At 40.9% G+C, this 23,246-nt stretch overlaps 1 protein-coding gene across 2 annotated transcripts in view; it reads right to left on the bottom strand.

The window, feature by feature from the left end:
- The window catches only part of LOC108434669 (VPS10 domain-containing receptor SorCS1), a 287,574-nt gene that overhangs the window by 129,845 nt on the left and 134,483 nt on the right, over positions 1-23,246 (bottom strand). For both annotated transcript variants that reach the window (XR_005131141.1, XM_017709989.2), the window contains exon 2: positions 16,906-16,973. Coding sequence is in view for 1 of the 2 variants with exons in the window: in XM_017709989.2 (XP_017565478.2) it covers positions 16,906-16,973 (68 nt within the window). In the remaining variant the exon portion in view is untranslated. The remainder of the gene's footprint in view (positions 1-16,905; positions 16,974-23,246) is intronic.

Here is a 23,246-nt window from a genome sequence, read left to right as displayed (position 1 = left end):
ATTTCCTGTCAGATAGACAGACAGAAGAGTTAAACCTTCAACATTTCAAATAAAGGAATAAACACAAGGTCACTTCAAGTCTTTCCTGTTATGCAATTGACTGGCCCGAGGGTTAACTTTTTTGACCAATGACCGTTTTCTTGCCATGTGGCAAGTCAAACCCAGGCATGTGTTCACTACCTGTATGTGGTTCAAGTAGTCCAAAAGAAAGAGACACCTGTCAGTTTGTGGTGTTTGAAAGCTGAAACTGAGTGACTTTATTTGATTTTATTTTACTTGAATTATGGGGTATAGTGAAAACCCTACAGTAGATGAGGTGAACATAAAATATTCAGATGCTGGTCAAAGTACTAATGTGAAATTTGTGTTCTGTTGAGATCTGGCATTTGAAACTTCTGAAAGTTTTAACAACTTTTCTCAACTGCCACTTCAAATCTATTTTGGGAAGGCGGCATAATCAAGGGTTCAACCAAGATAGTCTAATTTTATGGATGAGCCTGAAAATTTCGCATTCAGACTTAATCAAAATGTCTGTCACTTCTTCCGCACTAGTAATCAAGACACGTAGCAGGAAAAGTGTCCTGATAGAGTTCATCTCAAGATTATGTTTCTATTAAAGGTAGACCCATCACTATATGATATAAACCCAATTCCAAAAAAATTTGGGAGAGTAGGTAAAATGCAAATAAAAACAGAAATCAATCTTTGAGGTATGCAACTCAAAACAGCACCAAGAACAGATATTTAATCTTTAACCTTATCAACATTAAATTTATACAATAATTTCACATTTGATGCTCTCAACAAAAGTTGGGACAGGGGCAATAAAATTAGGAAATTTGTGTAATGATCACCTCTCCTTGGATCACCACCTTATCGTGGTGGAGGGGTTTGCATGCTTGAATGATCTTAGGAGCTATGTTGTCTGGAGCAAAAGCTCCTGGTAGGGTCTCCCATGGCAAACTGGTCCTAGGTGACAGGTCAGACAAAGTGTGATCCATAATAACCCCTATGAAGACACAAAAACAGGACTTGTGTACCCTGCCCAGAACAGGGTTACCGGGGCCCCACCCTGGAGCCAGGCCTGGGGGAGGGGCTCGCCAGCGAGCGTCTGGTGGCCGGGCATTTACTCATGGTGCCCGGCCGGGCCCAGCCCGAAGGAGTTACATGAGTCCCCCCTCCCATCGACCCACCACCAATGGGAGGGGCAGTAGTAGGGGTTCGGTGCATTGTGGATCGGGCAGTGTCCGAAGGCGTGGGCCTTGGCGTTCTGATCCTCGGTTGCTGAAACTGGCTTTTGGAACTTGGAACGTTACCTCACTGGCGGGGAAGGAGCCTGAGTTGGTGCGCGAGGTTGAGAGATACCAGCTAGATATAGTCGGGCTCACCTCAACACACAGCTTGGGCTCTGGGTCCAATCTCCTTGAGAGGGGCTGGACTTTATTCTTTTCTGGAGTTGCCCATGGTGAGAGGCGGCGGGCAGGTGTGGGCTTTCTCATAGCCCCTCGACTCGGTGCCTGTATGTTGGGGTTTTCTCCGGTGGACGAGAGGGTAGCTTCCCTACGCCTTCGGGTTGGGGAACAGGTCCTGACTGTTTTCTGTGCTTATGCGCCGAACAGCAGTTCAGAGTACCCAGCCTTCTTAGAGTCCTTGGGAAGGGTGCTTGAAAGTGCTCCTCCTGGAGACTCTATTGTCCTACTGGGGGACTTCAACGCTCACGTGGGCAATGACAGTGAGACCTGGAGGGGTGTGATTGGGAGGAATGGCCTCTCTGATCTGAACCCGAGTGGTGTTCAGTTTTTGGACTTCTGCGCAAACCACAGTTTGTCCATCACGAACACCATGTTTGAACACAAGGATGTCCATAAGTGCACATGGCACCAGGACACCCTAGGCCGCAGTTCAATGATTGACTTTGTAGTCGTGTCATCGGACTTGCGGCCATGTGTTTTGGACACTCGGGTAAAGAGAGGAGCTGAGCTGTCATCTGATCACCACCTGGTGGTGAGTTGGATCAGGTGGTGGGGGAAGATGCCGGTCAGACCAGGAAAGCCCAAACGTATAGTGAGGGTTTGCTGGGAACGTCTAGCAGAAGAACCTGTCAGACTGATCTTCAACTCACACCTCCGTCAGAACTTTGACCAGATATCGGGGGAGGTGGGGGACATTGACTCAGAATGGGCCATGTTCCGTTCCTCCATTGCTGAAGCGGCTGACTGTAGCTGTGCCCGTAAGGTAGTTGGTGCCTGTCAGGGCGGTAATCCTCGAACCCGGTGGTGGACACCCCAGGTGAGAGATGCCGTCAAGCTGAAGAAGGAGTCCTACCGGGCATGGTTGGCCTGTGGGACACCAGAGGCAGCTGGCAGGTATCGACAGGCCAAGCGATCTGCGGCTTCAGTTGTCGCCAAGGCAAAAACCCGTGTATGGGAGGAGTTTGGTGAGGACTTGGAAAGTGACTTTAAGTCGGCTCCGAAAAGATTCTGGCAAACCGTCAGGCGACTCAGAAGGGGAAAGCAGTGTGCCACTAGCACTGTATATAGTGGAGATGGTGTGCTGCTGACTTCGACTGAAGACGTCATTGGGCGGTGGAAGGAATACTTTGAGGACCTTCTCAATCCCACCGACACGTTCTCCAGTGAGGAGGCTGAGTCTGGGGACATGGGAATAGGCTTGTCCATTACTGAGGCCGAAGTCGCTAAGGTAGTTAAGAAGCTCCTTGGTGGCAAGGCTCCAGGGGTGGATGAGATCCGCCCTGAGTTACTCAAGGCTCTGGATGTTGTGGGGCTGTCTTGGCTGATACGCTGTTTCAACATTGCGTGGACATCGGGGGCGGTGCCACTGGATTGGCAGACTGGGGTGGTGGTGCCTCTTTTTAAAAAAGGGGACCGGAGGGTGTGTTCCAACTACAGGGGAATCACACTCCTCAGCCTCCCTGGCAAGGTCTATGCAGGGGTACTGGAGAAGAGAGTCCGGCTTATAGTCGAACCTCGGATCCAGGAGGAACAGTGTGGGTTCCGCCCTGGTTGTGGAACATTTGGACCAACTCTTCACCCTCTCCAGGATTCTGGAGGGTTCATGGGAGTTTGCCCAACCAGTCCACATGTGCTTTGTGGATCTGGAGAAGGCATTCGACTGTGTTCCCAGGGGTATTCTGTGGGAGATGCTTCGGGAGTACGGGGTACATGGCTCTTTGCTACGAGCCATTCAGGCCCTGTACAAACAAAGCTGGAGTTTGGTTCGCATAGCCGGCAGTAAGTCAGACTCGTTCCCAGTGAGAGTAGGACTCCATCAGGGCTGCCCTTTGTCACCGATTCTATTCATAATTTTTATGGATAGAATTTCTAGGCGCAGTCAAGGGATGGAGGGTGTCCGGTTTGGTTACCTCAGGGACACATTGCTGCTGTTTGCAGATGATGTGGTCCTATTGGGGACATCAGGCCGCGAACTTCAGCTTTTGCTGGATCGGTTTGCAGCCGAGTGTGAAGCGGCTGGGATGAGAATCAGTACCTCTAAATCCGAGACCATGGTTCTCAGGCGGAAAAGGGTGGAGAGCCCTCTCTGGGTCGGGGATAGGCTCTTGCCTCAAGTGGAGGAGTTCAAGTATCTCGGGGTCTTGTTCACGAGTGATGGTACAAGGGAGCGAGAGATTGACAGGCGGATTGGTGCTGGGTCAGCAGTGATGCGGGCTCTTTACCGGTCTGTTGTGGTAAAGAAAGAGCTGAGCCATAAGGCAAGGCTCTCGATTTACCGGTCGATCTACGTTTCCACCCTCACCTATGGTCATGAGCTTTGGGTAATGACTGAAAGAATAAGATCGCGAATACAAGCGGCCGAAATGAGTTTCCTCCGCAGGGTGTCTGGACTCTCCCTTAGAGATAGGGTGAGAAGTTCAGTCATCCTGGAGGGACTCGGAGTAGAGCCGCTGCTTCTTCACGTCAAGAGGAGCCAGCTGAGGTGGTTCGGGCATCTGGTTAGGATGCCTCCTGGACGCCTCCCTCGGGAGGTGTCACAGGCGAGTCCACCTGGGAGGAGACCCCGGGGAAGACCCAGGACACGCTGGCGCGACTATATCGCCCAGCTGGCCTGGGAGCGCCTCGGAATCCCCCTTGGAGAGCTGGTGGAAGTGGCTGAGGAAAGGGAGGTCTGGGCTTCATTCTGGGCTGCCCCCGCGACCCGAACCCCGGAGAAGCGGAAGATAATGGATGGATGGATGGATGGGTGTAATGATCAAAAGCACCTACACCGCCGACTTCTCTGGGCTAATATTCATCTGAGATGGACTGACACAAAGTGGCAACATGTGCTGTGGTATGTTTTCAGAAACAATGGATATTGAAAAAAAAAAAGAACCATCCTGATTCTTATCAATTCAAAGTTCAAGAGCTAATGTGTGGGTGTTTTAGGGCCAACAGCACTGGTAACTTGTACATCTCTAAAGTCATCATTAATGCTGAGGGGTATATACAGGTATATACAAAAACTATACAGTTACTGTCAATTTATTTTGATAGTCCACTGTAGATGCTTTGCAAATGCTCAGTCAGCCTTTAACATTCAACTAAATATCTATTAAATGCAACTGAACTTGTAGTTGAGTGCAATAGATTCTATTAACCCTTACCTTCAAGCCAAAACCTAAACCTATGCCTAAATCTAATCCTCACTATGATGTTGTTAATAATCAAAGTATTACCAGAAAGTTCATAAATAATTTAAGCTTCTAGGTCATCTACACTGTTAGAAATAAAGGTTCTGTGCAAGTACATTGTTCTTTCACCAAGGTACAAAGAATGCAGACATCCTCTCTAAGGTACAATAGTGGTTTTAAGGTCCAATTGTGTACCTTATATAAGTAGTTTTTACCTTTTCATAACTAAATGTTGTAAAAGAGAACAATACATTAAAAATCCTGGAAATGAGAAGGGGTGTATGGATCAACTTAGATGTATAATTTCAATGAATTACAGTGCAATTATGTTCCCTGACTAAAGATACTGAGATGAAAATAAAGTGTGACCACATTAATTACCAAAACAATGTATCTCATCTTTATGCTATTTTCAACTTAATGCAGGTTGAAAAGCCTTTAAAAACCGTTGCTGTCAAACAATGTTTGCGATGGATTGGAATGAAAACTCTACTTAAGGTGGATGAGCATACATCGGAGAAGCATGGCAGTGAGAAATTAATTTCTTTAACATTTTCCATACTTGAACAATAACAAGTTTATCTAAAGGACTTTGTTGTTAATAATAAATAAATATACATAAAGCAAAAGCAAAATACAAGTTAAATATTTTGTACTAGATACAACTGCCCTATGTCAAGCCAGCCAAACAAATGTAACAGTTTTTAATGTGATTTACTTCTCCATTCATGCAGCAAAAATGGCTTACATGAGATATGAAAGCACAGAGTGCATGGTCTTAGCAGTCAGGCCACCACGCTGCTCATGGCATGCATAGGATGTTTGTATTAAAGGAGCCTAACAGCTCTTGACTCCTCCATTCAGGATGAATCCAAGCCAGAAATGCTCTGGCAAGAAGTTCATCCACATTTATGTTGAGCTTAAACCACCTAACCCAACTCTAACTTCTGTTTTAACCATGACAAGACATCATAAAAGTGTTCTCAGATCAGCATAAACCAGCTACTCCTGCCAGGCTCAACAATAAATAGCCTGACTCCAGAGGGTCCTTTTGCTGCCCAGATTTATAATGAAATGGTTACAGAGCTGATGAAATACAGCACTTTCTCTACAGCCCCAGATGGCTGGAGGTGATTCATGACCGCAGCACCACATCGCCATAGGGGTCACATAGGACTATGGGAAAATTACATCATCTTTCTATCGATCAGTTCCTCATAGCCTATCTCATATGGCATGTGATTTAATGCCATTCGGCCGGACCTCTGTAATGTCACTGCCATTTTTTCCGTGAGGCTGTGAAATGGCAGGCAGAATTTGAAGGAAAGCGGAAAAAAGTAGGACGTGAAAGGAGCTGAATGATGCTCGAGGACAAGCTTTAGTTTCATAAGATTTACTTGCCCATTGCTTTCGACATAATAAGCACTTATTTCAGTCCTGAAATCTGTAACCGTTTATCTATTTTTTTTCTTGGAATACCTTTATTCTTATACGGGGTGGTTGCTGTGAGGGTCTAGATAACTACAGACAATGCAGACTTCCATTTCTAGCATGAGAACAGGAAGGCCTTAATTTCGTTGTTGGAGGTGTTTGTACAGAAGCACAATACTGTACTTTAGTATACGGATGCACCAATATAGAATTACTGAGATGATAAATGGTAACAAATGATTCGCTAATGATACCAGTAAGATATATCATCAGCCCAATTACAGCAGGAAATGCCTGATATGTAGGGGGGGGGGGGGGTTAATCTGAACAATACTGTAGCAAATCTATCCTGAAATATCACAAGCTCATTTTGTAATGTAATCATGTGCAAAAGTTTGGCCACTCTGGTCACATGACGTTTTGCTGCATTTCTAAGTAAAAATAAGTTAACATATGCGAACACACTGCTGCACATTTTAATGCACAACTACTGTTTATTTTCTGAATTTAACATATTGAGGGAGGGAAAATGAAATGAAATGTGGCCAGTGCAACAGTCAAGGCACATTTTACATTTTGTGTTATGTTACATTTGTGTTATGCAAGTAAATGGAAATGTTATATTTAAGTTCCATGATTGTGGAGGATGTGTGGACTTCTTTTCACTGGGGCGTTCAAACTTTAGCCAACAACTGTAATGATGTTTACAGATGTGGTTGGTTAGTGTAGTGGTTAACACCTCTGCCTCCTACACTGTAGACTGGGGTTCAATCCCCACCTGGGCAAACACCCTACACTATACCAATAAGAGTCCTTGGGCAAGACTCTTAACACCGCCTTGGCCTACCTGTGTAAAATGATCCAATTGTAAGTCGCTCTGGATAAGAGCATCAGCCAAATGCCGTAAATGTTTACAGCCACATATTCCTTTCTGTGGAGTGGCAAAGCATTCAAGTGATTTGAGCATGACTGTCTACTTTTAGATGCTCATCTTAAGTTCTCTTAAGTACTTTAGCTAAAAACAGCTCATTTTAAAGCTTATACTGTAATATATCTATAGAGCACAGTGGTCATTATTCAGTTTAAACTCTAACTCTAAAGATGGATTATTGATTAATTTGGACCCACTTTATATTAAGTGTCTCTAATAACTGTGCAGTTAAACATGAATACCATATGCAACAACACTAACTACTGATTATTTAGTCAATGTTACTGATGGATTACAGAAGTACAGCCAATATAATTACGTGTATCAATTTCAGTTCTGCTTCATGTAATTACACTTTTTGATATACTACAGATCAGAAGTCTTTTCCAGTAACAGTGACTGAAACATTAGTAGTCACATCGTTGTTGCATATGCTGTTCACATGTAACTACACAGTTATCTGAGACATATTATTATAATTTTATGGTGATTTATTTGCATAGTCATGATTCAGCATCAGATATGACAACTACTGCAAACATTTGCATCATTTTATGTATATATGGTACTGTACAAAGCAACATAACTCATTAGTTTATTACTAATTTCCAGTCATTAAGTGCAAGGAGGAGATTAGATACAAAATAATTAACTTGCAGAAGGAAACTTGAAGGAAACTTTCCCAAACGTAAAGTTCAAACGAATTAACTAAATAAATGAACTGTTTCAGAGGAAATGAGCAGACCACCAAAACTGTCAGCATCAGATAAACATTACTTTGAGAAATAAAAGATCTGATATAATTCACTGTTGTTTCTGTTCATCCTTTCGCTATGAGTCTGAAAGGAAAGGAAACAGATTAAAATGAAGACAATTTGAAAATGACAAAGAAGCTGCTGGGGTTTCTCAGAACAATGGACTGACCAAACCAGAGTCCAGACCTCAACATCACTGAATGAGTTAAGTGATGCTTATTTGATCCCACAACCGGGGAAATTCCACCTCCGCATTTAACCCATCCGTGAAGTGAAACACCACATACACACTAGTGAACACACACACTAGGGGGCAGTGAGCACACACTTGCCCGGAACGGTGGGCAGCCCTATCCACGGCGCCCGGGGAGCAGTTGGGGGTTAGGTGTCTTGCTCAAGGACACCTCATTCATGGACTGTCGGCTCTGGGGATTGAACCGGCAACCTTCAGGTCACAGGGCCAGATCCCTAACCTCCACGACTGCCCCCAGTTACTTGGGGTTACTTGAATGGTGAGGAAGCATAAAATGCAGCCACCTTCAAAAGACTGAACTTTATAGGTGTGGAAAAATATCCCACAGATGTCTCTGAAAAACAAAGCCTCATGCAAAAGAATGGAATCTGTAATAAAGGCAAAAGGTGGACACAGTAAATACTCACAAATCTGACATCATATCTTGTTGTTGAGTTTTCTGTGTAATTATAAATATCTGATAAAAATACATTTTCTGCTTTTTTCCCTGATGCTGAAAACTTGACATACATAATGACTGGAAATGAAATAAATGAAAAGGTATGCTCAGACTTTTGCACAGTACTGTATTTTACATTATTTTGTATATTTTTTATTATTTATGGGAAGCTACAGTTATAGTGATTATACTTCAACAAGTTAATAACAGGGCTCTAATATATTGGTTGCAATTATCAGCTGTAACATGAAAACGTATTTTCCAAGTGTTTCTGAGCGAGCGAAGCATTTTCACAGTGTGACAGGTGAGGGTGGTCAGAGGAGGAGGTAAAATATGATATTATTAATAGTACTAATGTCTTAGAGGGAGGAAAACGTCAGTACACTTCAACCACAGTTTCCAGTAAAACAGGAATTTTGTCTTTTACACGAAAGGAAATCGTGTTTCATGTTACTGAAGACATTAATTAACACTATGAAAGGGAAAAAAATTATTTTTGATATCAGGTTGATTTCACCACTCAAGCACTGACACCCATGATCAGTTTGATGCGGCTGCAGTTGACCCAGTCAGTCAAGCTTCAGCAATTGCTGGATCACCTGGGTCTTAAGTGCTTTCCTCAAGGGCGCACTGCTAGTAGGTAGATGATGTCTACCTTAGATAGATGGTGTCTGCTCTCAGTGCTGGGATTTAGAGCTCTAACCATGTCTGAACTTTAAGGAGGCGAAACAATGTTTCAACCTTCGAATGCTCACACCCAGAGGCTCTTAATGTGACAGCTCAGCAAAAATTCAGATTTATCACATTTAGCCCTTACCCCAAATGTAGTCAATCACCCAAGACACGTTTGATGCATGACATTTGCTTCTTTAGTTTTGCACTGGAGGTTTGAGGCTAATGGACGTTTATACTGCACAAATTAGCATTAGGCATGTGGAGATAATCAAAGGCTTACCTCAAACAGAACAAAGTTGTGTAATCTCAAATTGACTTGCTTATGTGGATTATAATACTGTGTGATATATGGTTATGTGTAAAAGTGTGTGAGATTTTACCTTTTAGGTTTACTATGGTCATGTGCAGTGCAGTGGCAACTGTAGTCACTGCTACTTTGCAAGGTTTTTGTCTTGAGACTCAAACAAAGACTCGCATCCCAGATACTTGAGACTTGACTCTGACTCACACCCAGAGGCTTGAGACTCACTTTGGACTTGCACCTTGAAAATTCAAGATTTGACTTGGAATTACACCTCAGAAACTCAGACTTGCACGCCCCGGGGCTGAAGACTTAACTCGGACTCATGCCAAAGACTCGACCCTGATTCAGACCCCGATTCAGACCCCGGGAAACTCAAGACTGGACAAAGACTCTCAATCCAGAGACCCAAGACTAGATTCTGACTCACACATCAGAGATTTAAGACTCAACTCGGACTTGCACCCCAGGGACTCAGGACTGAACTCGGACTTGATTTGATGATTTGACATGGACTCCCACGCTGGAGACTTGACATTTGACAGAGACTCTAAACTCAACTCTGACTCATACCCAGAGGCTTGACTTTTAACTCAGACTTGCACCACAGAGATTCTAAGATTGTGAACATCTTTGCTATAAAGAAGCTGAATACACATGAGCAAATGACAAAACTGACACTTGGTTCAAATACATGCTGTGTTTAGGGACTGCAAAAATGTAGCGGTTCCTGCCCACTTACATGCAGTAGGGGAGATGATAACCCCTTCAGCAAACTGAGGTGAGACTCGAAAGCTAAATCTTGAATGGAGTACTAGCCATGCACTAACCAGCAAAACAGTATTTTGGACATAATGTTTTAACCCTAGATTACTGGTACAACCCCAATTCCAATGAAGTTGGGACGTTGTGTAAAACATAAATAAAAACAGAAAACGATGATTTGCAAATCCTTTTCAACCTATATTCAATTGAATACACCACAAAGACAAGATATTTAATGTTCAAACTGATAAACTTTATTGTTTTTTTCAAATATTCACTCATTTTGAATTTGATGCCTGCAACATGTTCCAAAGAAGTTGGGACAGGGGCATGTTTACCACTGTGTTACATCACCTTTCCTTTTAACAACACTCAATAAGCGTTTGGGAACTGAGGACACTAATTGTTGAAGCTTTGTAGGTGGAATTTTTTCCCATTCTTTCTTGATGTACAACTTCAGTTACAAAACAGTCCGGGGTCTCCGTTGTTGTATTTTGCGCTTCATAATGCTCCACACAGTTCAATGGGAGACAGGTCTGGACTGCAGGCAGGCCAGTCTAGTACCCGAAGCCACGCTGTTGTAACGTGCAGAATGTGGCTTGGCATTGTCTTGCTGAAATAAGCAGGACGTCTCTGAAAAAGACGTTGCTTGGATGGCAGCATATGTTGCTCCAAAACCTGTATGTACCTTTCAGCATTAATGGTGCCTTCACAGATGTGCAAGTTACCCATGCCATGGGCACTAACACACCCCCACACCATCAGAGATGCTGGCTTTTGAACTTTGCGCTGATAACAATCTGGACAGTCCTTTTCCTCTTTGGCCCGGAGGACACAACATCCATGATTTCCAAAAACAATGTGAAATGTGGACTCGTCAGACCACAGGACACTTTTCCACTTTGCGTCAGTCCATCTCAGATGAGCTCGGGCCCAGAGAAGCTGGTGGTGTTTCTGGGTGTTGTTGATATATGGCTTTTGCTTTGCACGGCAGAGTTTTAACTTGCACTTGTTGATGAAGCGACGAACTGTGTTCACTGACAGTGGTTTTCTGACGTGTTCCTGAGCCCATGTGGGAATATCCGTTACAGAATGATGTCGGTTTTTAATGCAGTGCCGCCTGAGGGATCAAAGGTCACGGGCATTCAATGTTGGTTTTCTGCCTTGCTGCTTACTTGCAGAGATTTCTCCAGATTCTCTGAATCTTTTGATGATATTATGGACTGTAGATGATGAAATCCCTAAATTCCTTGCAATTGCACGTTGAGAAACGTTTTTAAACTGTTGGACTATTTGCTCATGCAGTTGTTCACAGGCGTGGTGAACCTCACCCCATCCCTGCTTGTGAACGACTGAGCCTTTCAGGGATGCTCCCTTTACTACTTCTAGAAAATATTAAGATTTTCTTGATACTTTTGGCCACATGATGTAGGTGCCATAGCCACTCTGGGAGAGGCTGAATACAGATCTGGCTTGTTCTGACTTTAAAAAAAAAACCCTGCTTTTATTAATAAGAGATACATCTTTACAGCTCAAAAAAAATTTCATTAGAATTTTTAAAGACATTTTTGAACACAGGTGTGCTCCAAAGAGCTGATTCACAGTCCTGTGTAAAATGGTGGGTCTGGTGTGTGAAAGCTATCTGCTCCTGAAGCTACACACTGGATTCTGTAATTAATTCAACTTGCCATGTTACTCCCTTGTTCCAAGCTTCGTCATGACGGAAAAAAAGGACACTGTGGTCTGTGGAGGAGACAGAAAGGGGTGCAAAACACTGTCTTGTAACATCCTGCTTGACTGAAAATCTGCTCAAGTGATAAAGGCTCCTCATTCGCAGGTGTTCCTGCATGAGGACATGTTACAAATTAATTACTACGGTTCAGTGTTTAACGGTTGGTACCACAAGAGAAATTAAGTTATTGCTTGCCACTTTGCAAAAACTACACACACAATGACATATGGAGCTGCGCAATGGATACACCAAGAAATTCTCCTATGTTGACTTCTTTCTGCTCCCCAGTGCCTTGGTAGTTATTTCACTGGTGGAATGGAATTCAAAGTCAGAGCCAGAAACTACTTTTCAGATTAACTAGGACCCTGTGATGCTCTGTGTGACTGTGTTGAGCTGCTAGCAAGCAAGGTGTGAGTGAACAGAAAGGGGTGGGGGGTATATATATCTCACTCCTCTCCAAAAAGGCAGCTATGCTAGGATAAAACAGATAATACAACTGCAGCTTTCCATATAACACAAAATTGTGTATAACCACCTCACTAGAAAGCAGCATTTGAATCAGTAAAATATTACTTTTACATTGTGTCGATTGTACATAAGCTAAACAGATCATTTGCAAAGTACACAAAGGACCCACAGAGGACCACCACAAAGCAGGCACTATTCGGATGGTGGATCATTCTCGGCACTGCAATAATACTGATGAGGTGGTGGTGTGTTAGTGTGTGTTGTGTTGGTCTGAGTGGATCATTCACAGCAGTGCTGCTGGAGTTTTTAAACACCTCAGTGTCACTGCTGGACTGAGAACAGCCCGCCAACCAAAAACATCCAGCCAATGGCATCCGGTGACCACTGATGAAGGACCAGAGGATGACCAACACAAACTGTGTAGCAACAGATTGAGCCACTGTCAGTAACATATTACTTTATTACTTTTATTCGGTGATTTGCTTGCTCACATACATGGTCATACATCTTACACATTTCCAATGCAATATTTTCTATCACTGATGAAGAAAAAAATCATTGTGTAATGAAAATGAAATATGTTTCTATTTTTCTTAAAATATAAACAAAAATACAGAAGCAAATCAGTATTGACATTAAAATGAAAATGTAAAATGGCAATGTATTTACATGTTTGCATGTAAATTTCCCACTCATATATGGAATGTTAAGCTCAAACAGACAATTTGCAGAGTTCTTTACTTGCAATTAGATGGGATTGTGGTACTGATTTAAACTGGAATTTGGGCACAATAATTAGCTGACAAGTATTTGGGCCACATGTGAAAACTCAAAGTATCAGTTTCCAAGACCAAGACGAAGCCTAAGGCTATGCTCAAAAGATTTTCTAAAGGTGATTCCCCATTGGCACTGCAATCTAATCCAAGACTAGATCAATCCATGTCTGTGAAACCAGCTCCAAGAGTATCACACCTTCAAGCTTAGACAAATTCTTGACAGCTAAGTATATCTGGATTTTTTGCACACCGTAAAGCACTAGTAGTCTAAAAAAAATAAAATAAAAAATCAGTACCAGAGCTTAACATGCATGTTGTTTTGTGGTTCAAGATAAAATGTTCAACAGAAATGATGGAGGATGGAAAATGATAGGCACGATTGGTAGAACCTCACAGACCATGACTCACACAACCCAATATAAGTGCATTATAGAAAGTACTCATTTTTGCCCACATTACAGGCCTACAGACCATTATTCTGTGTAATCTATGTTATACTGAAGCTGAGTTCATTAAGTCAAGGACACTCAGCTTTAAGCAGTGTCAGGATGCCTCCCAGTACAATCCAATTATCATTTCTTCCTCATCTTAACAGAGAGGGTAACTAATTCTACTTCATATCACCCTTTGATTAATCAACGTTCTGTTAGGAGCATATTTAATGTAAGGTCACTAATTGAATTACTACGATGCAGCGTAAACAATCAATTCTGTGCCTATGAGTTGGATGGCAGCTATGCAGAGGATTGCAAATTAATTTATCAAAGTGTGGGGTAGGGAGCGTCTGGTACTTATCCCACTCTGCTACAGGAAGTTGGCATGCCATCACATCTTCATTGGCTGTTCTCCATTCCGAGATTACTCTCTGCCTCTCTCGCTCTGATCCTCTGCTTAGCAAAGTTCACAAACACAGAAAGGACCACTACAAGCATCCACTGCTGTCAGGCCTGATTTTCTACGCTGGCCTTTACTACCATTCGAATATACAGAGATCTGATCGGATCTTAGAGTATTTGAATAAAACGTGTAATTTAAAGTGAAAAATGTAAGGAATCATGCATTTTCTGACTGAGTATAGAGTATAGAATCAAAGAGAATATCAGGAGCTCATACAAGCAGCTGATACTGTCTTGTGTTAAGGGGGAGGGGGGTATTAGCTGATGTGTCATTCGTAAAGGTTAAGGCTTCCTTGGTCACATTATGTTTTGTTGATTATATCTTTATACTTTAACATTATTGTGTCGATTTTCAAAGTGTACATAAGCTAAACAGATCCTGTGCAAAGTACACAAAGGACCCACAGAGGACCACCACAGAGCAGGCACTATTTGGTAACACTGATGAGGTGGTGGTGTGTTGGTGTGTGTTGCGCTGGTCTGAGTGGATCAGACACAGCAGTGCTGCTGGAGTTTTTAAACACAGAGAACAGCCCGCCAACCAAAAACATCCAGCCAACGGCATCCGGTGACCACTGATGAAGGACCAGAGGATGACCAACACAAACTGTGCAGCAACAGATTGAGCCACTGTCTCTGCAAGGTGAGCCAACAAGGTTGGATGTATCTGAGAGTGGACAGTAAGTGGACACTTCAGCAGCACTGCTATGTCTGATCACTTGTACCACACACTAACACACCACCACCATGTCAGTGTCACTGCAGTGCTGAGAATGATCTAGCACCAAATTATACCTGCTCTGTGGTGGTCCTGAAGAACAAGGTGAAACAAATCATTCTTGGTACAATGTCTGGAAACCATTTGTTTAAAAAAATCAGATACATGTTAAAGGATCACAAGAGCTTAAATACACTGAAGAAACACTAGCTTGCCATGATGGTCACTGTTAAATGGCTAGGTGAGCCAACAGTGCTAATGTAACTCGCAAGTGCTGCTGCCTGGTATATTCTCTGTGTAACTGACAGGTCTAGCTTTCATTCATTTGTAGCTCTACTACTATTGTACAGCTATCTCTATGTTTTAGGACGGAAATGCTGGTTTCAGATCGGCACACTGGAACAATAAGGCCACAGCTTCCACTCTACTAGTCATAAATAACCCCTTTGGTGGGTGATGGGCCATGTGATCCATACGCAGCATGTTGGAAGGAGTGAGAGAGGCCAGTGGATGATGGACGCACCATTAACGGGGTAATGTGGCATTATCAGTCTATTAACACCCAATCGTCTCTGTTTAAAAGTCACAGAGCTGCGGTTTGGAGGAGGTAGACCTATTTGTAGTGTGGTACATCAAACACGGAGAGACTGAAACTGCTAATTGCTTGGATCCATAAGAACTGGCTCATTTTAAAGACATAAAAAGGAATAATGAATCACATAATCAATTGAAATAGCATTATGTCATCTGAACAATGCTAAATGTCCTTCAGTTCAGTCCAAGATCAGGAATTATAACCAGCGATAAGTTTGTTAAGTAATGTTTTAAACCATCCGTGTTTAGCAATCTTTTCTTAAGATTAGATCATCAAAGATGTTGATTAAAATATACTCAAGCTTGCACAATACTTCATTTTATTATATATATTTACAGATGATTTTTTTTTAATTGGCAGGATTTTTTTTATTGTCAGTAATATCCATAACGTGGGCCATTCCACCAAACTAGTTCAAATTGCAGTCCCACAGGAAATAAATATTGGAAAAATATTTACCAGGATTATGTTACGATAATTTAAACCAACTGAAGCATTAATTGAGAATAATGTACTAAAACTGTACTTGACAAAATGTATACTTTTTTTGAAGATCCCTCTGATTTGTTTTAAAGTTGTTTTATCATGAGTTTCAAAAAATAAAAAAACATGTTTCAATTCATTGGCAGTGCAGGAAAATCAGTGTGTAGCATTGAGAAATGTCACTACTGAAACAGACTGCATTCAATTGAACGAACTTTGTGTTTTGATATTGCCACTCCTGAAGTATTTGACTTCAGTACTTTTATTACATGTATTGGTTGTGACAAAATTAAATGTCATTTAAATTCATTTATTAAAATAAAATAAACAAAATGAACAGCAAAACGATTTCAGTCTAAAGTCATTTAGAAGTCTGAAACGTGTTTTAAACTCTGACTTGGGTAGAATGGTCTATATACTAGTACTGGCATAATAGGAATTCTCACATACCGTCTGTAGTTTCACAAAACTCAATGCCAAATAGACACTATGGCAACAAGGGGTTGCTACAACTCCACAGTATCACAATAGTTGGATGGCTACAGCGGCTACAGTAACTTTACCAAAATACTGACTAAAATGAACTTCCATCTATTCCTATCTACAAAGTGTTACTTAAACAAGTGGTCCTATTTTTTCCTCTGATCCCGTCCCTCTTGACTCATGACGAAACACTTTAGAGAATATAACATTAGCATTAATCTGAATATATGAAAAATATGGGAACAGCAAGACTCAAGATTCTATTTGTTTTATGCACAAAGAAAGATTACACAATAAAATTCAAACTCTGCAATTACTCTGAAATTCTCAATCTCCCCGACTACAAGTTACTACACAAACACTATAAAAATATTAAGAACTAAGTTTAAATAAATAACTAAATAAATAAAATAGCTGAACTGTAAGCTGTCAAACTGCACATTTCAGCTTAGAATCATTAAACCTTTCACAAAACAAACTGCATCACAGACAAAGCCAAACACTCATTATCCACTTTCACATTAAGCAGAACACGCATGTTCATTCTGTGCCTTACCTCCACAAGGAGCTCTCAGTGACGCTCCCCAGGTTGAAGTCGTACAGCTTTGTCAGCATGAGAATTACCTGAAAAAAAACAGGACCATATGGTTACCCCATATTATCTGTACCGTATGGCACACAGGAAAAGTGTGATTAATATATTTGCATAACTAAGAAAGGTGATTATCTTTGTACATACTAATCACATAATATCTCTATAACTCTCTGTACTCTATATATTACAGAATTTAAAGAGGAAAACTTATTCACCGAAGATAGAAGGAGAATAGTGGAATTAATGTACAGTATAACACAAAAGGTAGAAGTTATCTATTACAGCTTTCACTATTATTTATATTGTATTATATATGTATTATATATATATATATATATATATATATCAATTTTGAAAAGGGCCAAGCAGTAAAACTCAAATTTCAAAATTTCCATTATAATTTACTTGAAAATGATGAAATACAAAGCCTTTAAAATATTATAAAAACTTTATATTGCCAAGAAAAACCAAAAAAGCATTTTCAGGGATGTATGCAAACCTTTTGAACAGGTGGTGCTAGAAAAGGAGCAACTGTTGTAGCAGAAATAAAACACTGTAGAACTGAGAAAACTATCCATATTCTAAAAGGAGTTAATCATAGTAAGTGAAACATTTTCATGGTAAACTGTCAAAGCCAGAAGCAGCATGTAAAAGGATTGACTTTTAATATTTATTTCACAAAATGTATAGATTTATTCATTTACTCCACATCACCTCAAAACAAGCTTCCATGTCATATGTGATTTGTAATCAGTTGCGACTAAACCAAGAAGAGAGGTCTCCGCAGGTCGAATAACTCCCAGAGTTTACAAAATACAGGGCAGGAAACTGGATTTAAGGTCCAGATAAAAATAGCAAAGACAAAAGTTGCAGCTTTCAAACGCAAACTTGCTTTTTTTTCCGGAATGTAAACGGGGAAATCCTGAATCACAGCTAAATTTTACATATGACAATACAGCCCCAAATGAAACAAAAATGTCAAGGCCCTTTGTTTCCAAACATTTAAATGAGATATATAATGTTCAAACTACACGGTGGATTACAACTACCACAAACACTAGAACTGAGCCTGCTTTACTACTCACATATCTAGACATGAGGAGGCGGCTTGAGTAGCGGGGAAATATTGCTCAAATGCTGCACATGCCAACTAGTGAGAATTATGTAATTGACTTCTGTAAGCACTGGAATCTAATTGGAGAAGTTACATAGGTACATAACACAGTTCTTTTGCATGCATGTGCGATTGTGCAGTATCAGTTTGTCCAAGCATGTGTGTTGATATTAACAGGCGTGTTCAGCTGGCTGTTTCTGCTTCTTTCTGTAAAAGAGACCAGTAAGACCATTTTAAATATGCAGCATCTTGCCAAATGCTAAATGTTGATTAAATGAAAAAGTAAATATCAATTGCCAATTTAAAAAAATGGAGAAATCAAGTTTAATCAAGTCACCATGACAGCGCTAATCTGTAAATAAACACACAAACCCCCTTTCACATGTACAAAAAATTGACACTTTGTCCTTAATATGAACTCCTGCATGTCAGAACTTCAAACCACACAACTCCTCACTTCAGAGCATTACTGCAAACACCAGCATCTTGTTAGAGTCTAACACAGAAGTCTTCTTGTATGACAAGCTAATTATTCCTCGCTTCATTATTTAATCATATCATGCCGAATCTGGGTACCATTCTGTAAATATTCTTTAGAGCATGCTTAGGGTGCACAAGACTTTCCTAAGTAGGTCGATCACGGTCCTTGGGGAAACCGAGAACGCGCGCGTGAGAACATCGTATTTTGCCTACAGCAAAAAGGAGTAGTACACAAGGAAAATCGCAATCTATTTACTCTAAGATGGAGGGCTCATACACGTTTGTGATTTTGGATCATCTGAGCTTTCATGAACAAGGGGACACAGGTGAAATATTCTAGTCATGTGAGGTGTAATGTGGAGGTCTTAAGTGGTGAACATTAGGATGGAGGATGTATAATTCAGGGGCGGCACGGTGGCGTGGTGGGTAGCGCTGTCACCTCACAGCAAGGAGGGCCTAGGTTAGATTCCTCGGCCGGGTGGTCAGGGTCCTCTCTGTGTGGAGTTTGCATGGTCTCTGCGTGGGTTTCCTCCAGGTTCTCTGGTTTCCTCCCACAGACCAAAGACATGCAGTCAGGCCAGCTAAATTGCCACTGGGTGTGAGTGTGTGAGTGACTGTCTGGGTCTGTCTGTCTGCCCTGCGATGGACTGGCGACCTGTCCAGGGTGTATCCTGCCTTCCGCCCAAAGACTGCTGGGAAAGGCTCCAGCACCCCCGACCCCCTCCGGCTGCGTCCCTGACGGAGAAGCGGCTTAGAAAATGGATGGATGTATAATTCGTTACTAAACTTTTTCAAGTCTATTTTCCTTATTTTTTTTCTTCATGATGTCCACTTCTAAGGTTTGTGTGGATTTATGTACCAAAAATACTCATAATGTGTTTGTATATAACCAACCTTTTAATATCTAATGTGCCTGTCCAAGCTGAAACACTCCTTAGAACAGTATTTATCATTTGTCATTCCATTATATGAAACTACAGTCCTGGTTATATTTAATTCACACAAACAGTGACTCACCCAACGTTACACAGAGAAAACAGCATCAGGAACAGTATTATGTCGCCGCTTAGCTCATTTGCATAAAGTTCGTCCAGAACAAGAGAGCAGAGAGATGATGTGTGTGAATGATTTGATATGTTAAGCCATATTTACCTTTTTTTTATCTCTGGCCTCATTGTAGCAATATGACACGTTCTTTTGATGGAAATTAGCTAAATAAATAAATACATAAATAGATAAATTCAAACCATTTTGTGTGACATCACTGGATATGTCATATACACCTCCATTCAAATTTCAGCAAACCCAACTTCATCCTCCCATGTCCCTGCTTTCATACAGATCATACATTATGAAAGGCATGGAATATCAGCCACAACTTAACGCAATGAAACCTTACCATCTATTCCAGTCTGCTTCCACGAGTGCACATGCGCGAACGTGCATGCTGCCTGTTACAGTAGCTCCTGTTCATGTTCCTTCATTTTTGAGCGTAACTTTTCTTTACCTTTTTAATAGTTTATTTATTTTCTGAATCTGAATCTTTCTTATATAATTCTGCATAAGAAGAAACCATCCATCTAGTATTTATAGCGACAAAGTTAAGTATTTACCTATACAAACATTCCTACACCTTCACTGAAATATATCATTTATATACTTTGTCCACACTGAGGTCTTATTAGAAGAAAGTGTTAACTTGGCAGATCATTATTCACCATTTATCCTTCATGCCATTTTCACACTGACCTGCTTCTTTTGCCTCTGGCATTGTATTAAGGTGTAAAACCCATCTCCAGGTGAGCAGCATGACTTTGTGCAGGTAAGCAACAGCAGGCAGCAGGGTGTCAGCAGCTACAAGGTGTTAACAAATGCACCTGGCTAGCGGAATCACATTTCCACATAATGCATGTCATCGTGCTCATTATGCATCGACATCTGCAGCCTACAGCCTGCGGCCTGAACAAGGCTCTCAAACAGACCTGTGGCTTCATTAAAAAGAGAGAGAAATGAGCACTAGCTGCTGGTAAGGGCTGTTCTTTTGTGTTGATCTACTAACAGCTGCCCTCATCTTGAATATCAGTGCACTGTTGAGTCATTATGAGAAAATCTTTGAGACTGGCCTTAGAGGGAAAGCAAAAGTAGAGAGAAAGAAAGGTGGACAGACAGACAGACAGAAGTGGAGAGATTTATTTTTTAAAAAGAATTAACTGTTTTTGAAACCTACGAACCGAAGAAACCTAACCTAATGATGATCTGAACCAACCCAGCAGAGAAATAAGACTGCCCCAGGGTGCAAACAAGTATACTGTACTAGAGCACAGAGATAGTACAAAGATACTTGGCTTGAGAAGGTCAAAGGATGTGTGGAAAAAACAGGGAGTTTCTAATACTGGAATTTTACAAAATAAAAAAAAATTACAGACAAAATGGGACTCCTAACAACCATGCAAGCCATGGTAGACCACCAAAACCATCACCATCATACTAAGAGCTTTCATCTTTGAGAAAATCAAGCTCCACTCTTACTTCAGATCTGAAAAAAAAATCCATCCTTCCACTGTGAAGAGACAACCCAACACTATGAGTCACTACGAGAGGACAGGAAACTGTCAAAAAAGAAGAAGGATTACAAATTAAACATCTGTTCCCAGAACAACTGACTGACCATCCCAGAGTCCAGGTGTGGAAAAACTTCCCTTAAGATTTTTTAAAAAAACTGACAGCAGTAAAGAATGGAAGCTGTAATAAAGTCTAGGGTGGGCACACTGCAAGCCAAAAACTGATACTATATATATATATATATATATATAGTTCTGACACAGATAAATAGACAGAGATATATACATACAGATCTATTCTTGCACAGATCCGTTTCAACAAATCTAGGAACAGCTGTGTCTGAACTCTAATCTAAAAAAATCTGTTGTCAGACAGTTGAAGTGGAAGATAATATTCACGATCATCACTGGCAGAATTTAAGTCAACAGTACAGTGTTTATCTAATCTTGAATGGCTTGTTAATTAGACGATTATCTGAGTCAGATGTGTCAGGGAAGTGGTACAAGAGGGCAGGAATTGACAAACACTTGCAGAGGTCATAGTTTATCTCGACTTTACATCAGCAAAGAATCCGATTTAGGAAAGCCCACCACATATATTGCCCCTTCTCACCAGATCTGTAGAGCAATAAGCAATAATCTACAAATCCCAAACATCATCCCACTCAACTGTTATTACAGCCAAAAATCAGAAAGCAGATCAAGTTTCTTTACCTCCTCTGCAGTACATTAGGTGTGGAGTTCCACAAGGCTCTATTCTGGGCACTTTTATTTGTATTATCTTTGATGTGCATCAATGAACTCCCAAGCATTCCTAATTTGTTTCAAATTTGTATGATTACTTTAGGTGTGAATATGACCAGCTCAAACAGCATATATGCCATATTATTTCACCTTGGTTACTTTTATACTGTACATACAATATATGAATTAATAACGGACAGATTAAATATTATCATTTTATTTAATTTATTATTTTTAAAACAGATTTGTTTGATTGTTTTCTTTAATTATTGTTAAGGAGTTTTCTTCCATTATTTGAACTTTCTTGTACCACCTTTTGAGTATTACTAGATATTTTCATACTGAGTGCAAGGTATTAGATTAGGTTATGTGTAAGGGGGAGTGAGGAGGTGGATGCACACGCTGAGATAAGCGAGATTTATTATGAGCAAATCCAGGGTCGTGGTCATAACAGTCCAGGTTCATATAGCCGACACGGACAGAACGGGGGACAAAAACCAGAATCAACACATCAAACAAAGACCAATACAAAGACTGGCAAACACAAAGGGGCAAACACAGGGCTTGAATACACGGGACAATGAGGGACAGGTGAACACAATCAAGGGCGGAGTTACAAAACAAAAACAAATGCACATGGAGTGGGAGGAGCCAATCGTGACATTATGTTGTCTATAGCACCACAAATATTAGTCCAACTACCCAGTTATCTCTTATTCCAAAATATTTTGCAACTAATCCATCTCTCTGGACCAATGTTTCCATATAAGTGTAGTCTTTGTCATGGTTTTAAGTTGTCCGACACTGTCTAACACTGTGGGTCAGAACACAGAGAACTACAAAGTCATTTTAGTGTAAGTACCATAAAAAAAAAAAAAAAGACAATCCATTCTGAAATTAGAATAAAAACATCTCACAAATACATGCTCATGTTCCCTGGCATTTCAGGCCATTATAAGATTAATATTCTTCAAACATTTGTTAATGGATTTTTCCTCTGGGCACTTTCGGGTTTCATTTATAAATTTTCTTTTCAATCAGTACTGACTTTCAATCCCACTGCAGTCGATTAAAACGCCAGCTGTATCCTCTGTGAAAAACCAGCTAATGCATGCAGTAAATGATCTGTTTTTTTTTCTTTTTTAAACCCTTATGAATCTCATCCTTATTTACTTGCTCCATGTATCCTCCTTCATTTACTAAGTGAACATAATATTCAGTTAAATCCTTATTCTGACCTTCAGCACAAGCATTTAAAACTGATATCATCTAAAAGATTTCACACATAAGGACACCTGCTCTGATGTGGTAATTGTACATTTTCCTCGTGCTGAATTTAGAGCAGCCTGCTGACTTCAAAGTGTAAAATATAGCAGGCCTGGGTGATATCTAAAATAATTAGA

Source organism: Pygocentrus nattereri, chromosome 12 (assembly GCF_015220715.1).
Source record: "Pygocentrus nattereri isolate fPygNat1 chromosome 12, fPygNat1.pri, whole genome shotgun sequence".
Taxonomy (NCBI): Eukaryota; Metazoa; Chordata; class Actinopteri; order Characiformes; family Serrasalmidae; genus Pygocentrus; species Pygocentrus nattereri.
This window is presented reverse-complemented; position numbering and strand designations above follow the sequence as displayed.